At 38.4% G+C, this 5,577-nt stretch overlaps 1 protein-coding gene across 1 annotated transcript; it reads right to left on the reverse strand.

The window, feature by feature from the left end:
- Positions 1-531: 531 nt before the first annotated feature.
- LOC138069477 (olfactory receptor 2B2-like) lies at positions 532-1,476 on the reverse strand. Its single transcript, XM_068960791.1, has one exon. The coding sequence runs from the start codon at positions 1,474-1,476 to the stop codon at positions 532-534; it is 945 nt and encodes a 314-aa protein (XP_068816892.1).
- Between the last annotated feature and the right edge of the window lie 4,101 nt (positions 1,477-5,577).

Here is a 5,577-nt window from a genome sequence, read left to right on the forward strand (position 1 = left end):
CCTTTGCATATGTCTGTCTTATATGGTTTTGACCTAAATGTTTCTTGATTTCACTTGCCTCTGGGGCCTTTGGTGGATGACATAATTGGACATTGACTGTAAGAAGATGAATAAATGCTGTCAATACATGTTGGTTAAAGTTAACTCAGGATAGTAGTGGCCTTTTTAAAAACATGGGATCATTTCCAGTTTACTTGGGATTCACTTAGGAACAGTTTATGCCAAATATACCTTTTAAAGCTTTCTAAATATCTTTTCTCTAGCTATTACACCAGGTTTTTCCACTGAAACTAAGTTAACTAGTCATAAGGGTTAGGGAAAAAATTGATATGACATGGTAAGATCCAATATTGCAAAAACAGTCTCAAAAGTAGATAAAGGCTGTGGGGAGATCATTAAGAATTGATGGTTTCTTTCTTTGTCCTGTTTCACCTGTGAACTTTATGACACTGTCCTCTCGTCACTTCCATATCTGAAATCTTTGAAAGGCAGAAACAGTCATCCTTACTTCTCAGGTCTTCTCTTCAAAGATCATCTTGTCCTGACCCAAAATTCCTTAGTTAGTGCCCTTCTAAGGGCAGCTTTGACATCCTTGTTCCTCAGTGTATAGATAAATGGATTGAGTGTGGGTGTGATGATTCCATAGAAGAGAGCCATGATCTTCCCTCTGTCCCATGAATAGCTAGAGGGAGGCTGGACATACATAGTGATGGCTGTAAAGTAGAAGAGAGAGACCACCAGTAAATGTGAAGCACAGGTATTAAAGGCCTTCCAGCGACTTTCAGCAGAGCGGATTCTCATTACTGCCTGGGCAATGAACACATAAGTGCCCAGGATGAGGGAGAGTGGCACCAGAAGTAGCAAAGCCCCTAGCACATTGAGCTCAGCCTCATTCACATGGGTATCTGTACAAGCTAGTTTCAGAAGAGTAGGAACTTCACAGAAGAAATGGTCCATCACCCTCTGTCCACATCTTGGGGTCAACACGGTGAGAGTGGACTGAACAAGGGAGTTAGCAAAGCCACTAATCCAGGTCCCAGTGGCCATGTGGATACAGCGCCTCTGGTTCATGATGACTGGGTAGCGAAGGGGCTTGCAAATAGCAGCATAACGGTCAAAGGCCATGATGGCTAGAAGTATGCATTCCGTAGAACCCAAGGCCAAGGAAATATAGAGCTGGGCAACACAACCACCATAGCTAATGGTCTTTTCTGGTCCCCGAAGATTGACTAGCATCTGTGGGACAGTACTGGTAGTAAAGCAGAGATCCAGAAGGGATAGATTAGAGACAAAAAAGTACATGGGACTGTCCAGCTGGGGATCCAGGTGAGAAACTAGGATAACAGAGATATTTCCAAACAGGGCAGAGATGTAAGCCACCAGAAAGATTACAAAGAGTGGTGTTTCCAGCCAGGATCGATCAGAAAATCCCAATAAGATAAAATCATCTAGTGAGCTCTGATTACTGACCCACATATTGGCACTGATGGGAGAAATTCCAGCTGAGATCTCTAAACACCCACTTCTCTAAGGATGGGAATCAATGATAAAAGGAAGCCACTGGAAACTAAAAACCAGAGATGCTAAGACGAAACTCTCATTTCTGCTTTAATCTGCATCTATATTCCAATTATGATGAAATATCAAGCCAACATCATCAGTGTAATGTTGAAAGATTATTAAGAAAAGAATAAAAAGAACCAGCAAAGTAATTGGGAAATTTTCCTTATGTGATGAGTGTCTTCTAGTTAGTAATCATTCCTTTGGATTTTGTTGTCTTCTCTTCTAAAAAGTTTCAATAGAACTACCACCAACCTTACTTGTCATAAATATTTAACAAAAACATCAGAGTATAGATGAAAACAGATTGTAAGAAGGCAGAGTTTCCCAAATATAGGTTGAGCAAAGGACAGCATGAGGAAGGCAGGTGGATCAGCAGTCCAGGGGGAGCCAAGGCACTTTGGTATCTTCATCTTCCTCAAACTGATCCTAGTCAGAAACATCAAGGGAACTGAAGCATGTCATAGATTTTGCACAGTGAAAATAGGGCGTATCAGGACTCATTTTACCTCTTCCAAGCATTAGTGTTGATCCTATTAAAAAAATTTGAAAGTAGGAGGAAGAAACAAAAAATTCAACCAAATAACATACACACAAAACAATCAAGCATTGGAAACTTGCTTGCTCTGAAATGCTACTCAACAGATATCTAAATAAATTTGATCAATTTCTAACCTGAGTGAAAACACCAAAGAGAGTTTCAAATACTTGTCTCCTTTAAGTAAACTTCTCTTATTTTTATATACAAATTTCTAATTCCTCAAGATAATTAAGAGCACATTAAACATTTCTCCCTCTCCCTTCCTTCTTTTTTTGTTTTCTTACTTATTAATTATAATATCTCTACCATTTGAGTTGCCACTTATCTCACTCTTCCCCCATTGAAATCACACGATTCCTTTATTATAGATTTCTGAAGGAAACTCTGATGATTAATTTTTTATTCTCTGAAATCTCTTTAGGTTTGATTCACTGGTTATGGCAAATTTTGCATTTAAAGTTACTTTTAAAAGACGTTTTCCTTCTTCCTTCAAATCCCAGTGATTCCTTTTACTAGATGAGTGATTTTAGAAATGTCATTTAATCCTTTTGTACTTCAATCTTCTTTTCTCTAAAATGAGCCTAATTATACGCATGTAATTAGAGAAGGCAATGGCACCCCACTCCAGTACTCTTGCCTGGAAAGTCCCATGGGTGGAGGAGCCTGGTGGGCTGCAGTCCATGGGGTCGCTAGGAGTCAGACACGACTGAGCAAATTCACTTTCACTTTTCACGTTCATGCATTGGAGAAGGAAATGGCAATCCACTCCAGTGTTCTTGCCTGGAGAATCCCAGGGACAGGGAAGCCTGGTGGGCTGCCATCTATGGGGTCACACAGAGTCGGACACGACTGGAGTGACTTAGCAGTAGCAGTATATGCATCTCACAGGACTAAGTGATTTAATGTAAACTCAGTTATTTTCATATGCTAATAATTCAATAACAGATTTCTTTCTAAAATTATGAATTTCCTAAAACATTGGACTTTCCTTATTTTTGTGCATCTATAAACAGTGTAGAAAGGTATTTGTAACAGATAATTAATAAATACTGACAGATAATAAATATGATGTGACTACTAGGAAAATAGCCCTGGAACCTCTGATTACTTATTTTTCTGATTCTCTTAATTGGCCTTACATTATAATCTTCTTGTGTCCTTAACATGGTAGAATTATTGGATTTAGTTGGTCAGGTTTTTTTTTTTTTTTTTTTCACATTGGTGTCATTGAGCTGTGAAATTAGACCGTGTGTGTGGGGGTGAGCAACAGTGAGAAATCATAGGGAGAAGGGCTTGCTTCATAGACCAAAGCTCAGAATTGTTAACTCTAAAACACAGCTTCTTACCCGTCTGTCTCACACTTCTGATTTCTTTGATCTGGTTATAAAATCACAATTTGAGGGGGATCCTAATTGTCATCTTTGAATTACAATTGCCGATGTGTCATCCAAGTTGTCAGACTGGACCAACTATTCTTTAACATTGTCCCTTGCATCTATCCATTAAATTTATATCTACACAGAAAAGTTAAAACAGACACAGTGAAAATAATTCAGTGTTCCATGGCTTATAGCTTTCAAAGTGGTCTCCTCATTTACAACGGCTCTCTCATCTTCAAAGCACCTTAACATGTTTGTAGAACAGGCTTTCCTTAGTTCAAATCTGATCATGCACACACATCTCAGCTCAAAATTCAGCATCTCCACATTGTAACACATTTTATTAAAATGCAGACTTAGATTCAATGCCTCCTATAATCATGGCTCAAACCATTCCATTTTATCCAAACTTTTCATTCTCTCACTGGCGTTTATGCTGATATAAGACACTGTTGTTGCTTTCCATCCTGTAAGGGCCATTTCAAGTACTAAAGTGTTCCAAATTATTCCCCACTCTCCTTTTTTTCTGTCCCTGACTTGGGAAGATCTTCTAGAGAAGGAAATGGCAATCCACTACAGTATTTCTTGCCTGAAAAATCCCATGGACAGAGGAGCCTGGTGGGCTAGAGTCCATGGGATCACAAAGAGTTGGACACAACTGGATGACTATGCACTCCTTTTCTAATTCTCTAGAGCACTTTACTTGTAATTCTCTTTTGGTACACTCCATATTTTATAAAAATTATATATATATATATATATATATATATATATATGCAATTTGTTTTTGTTTCTGTACCTGTCCTATTTTCCTGACCAGATGGATTGTATACTCTTAAAGAGTAAGCATGTGATAGAGGTAAGAGTGTATGTTAAACATAACAAGCATTTACTACATTTTAATTGCCTCTTGATGAAAGTGAAAGAGGAGAGTGAAAATATTGGCTTAAAACTCAACATTCAGAAAACGAAGATCATGGCATCTGGTCCCATCACTTCATGGGAAATAGATGGGGAAACAGTGGAAACAGAGTCAGACTTTATTTTTGGGGGCTCCAGAATCACTGCAGATGGTGACTGCAGCCATGAAATTAAGACGCTTACTCCCTGGAAGAAAAGTTATGACCAACCTAGATAGTATATTCAAAAGCAGATACATTACTTTGCCAACAAAGGTCCGTCTAGTCAAGGCTATTGTTTTTCCAGTGGTCATGTATGGATGTGAGAGTTGGACTATAAAGAAAGCTGAGTGCCAAAGAATTGATGCTTATGAACTGTGGTGTTGGAGAAAACTCTTGAGAGTCCCTTGGACTGCAAGGAGATCCAACTAGTCCATCCTAAAGGAGATCGGTCCTAGTTGTTCATTGGAAAGACTGATGTTGAAGCTGAAACTCCAATACTTTGGCCACCTCATGTGAAGAGCTGACTCATTTGAAAAGACCCTGATGCTGGGAAAGATTGAAGGCAGGAGGAGAAGGGGATGACAGAGTATGACATGGTTGGATGGCATCAATGACTCGATGGACATGGGTTTGGGTAGACTTGGGGAGTTGGTGATGGACAGGAAGGCCTGGTGTGCTGCAATTCATGGGGTCTCAAAGAGTCAGACATGACTGAGCAACAGAACTGAATTGAACTGAACTGAATTAACTTTAATTCAATTGAAACCAACAACTGTGAACCTTTTCCCTTTGGATTTCCTAAATGTTAAATTATGTTAGCACCCTTGAATTTATTATTTTTTTCTTTATGACCTCAATCCATTTCATTGCTATTTCATCACAACAGAACCAAGATACACTTTTTCATTTCATACCCCAAAACTAACGCAGAGTTTAAATATACCCTGTTTTACCCTTAGAGCAAATATTTTAAGGCTTTTCTGCTCATTCCCAAAATAATGCAACTAATCAATCAATAAATACATATATTTTACTTATCAAAATCCCTTGATTGCCACTTCAAACTCCACACTGCTTGCATGATAATTGGATCAAGAAAAAACTATAATGTTAAGGGAAATATAAGCAGTAGGTGAAATATTAGTAGGACTACTTACATGGTAAAATTATATAAAAATGTTTCTGGAAATTTTCA

Source organism: Capricornis sumatraensis, chromosome 22 (genome assembly GCF_032405125.1).
Source record: "Capricornis sumatraensis isolate serow.1 chromosome 22, serow.2, whole genome shotgun sequence".
NCBI classification, from domain to species: domain Eukaryota; kingdom Metazoa; phylum Chordata; class Mammalia; order Artiodactyla; family Bovidae; genus Capricornis; species Capricornis sumatraensis.

Excerpts from the sequence above, each read along its gene's own strand:
- LOC138069477 (XM_068960791.1), bottom strand. The coding sequence starts at position 1,476 with ATGTGGGTCAGTAATCAGAGCTCACTAGATGATTTTATCTTATTGGGA.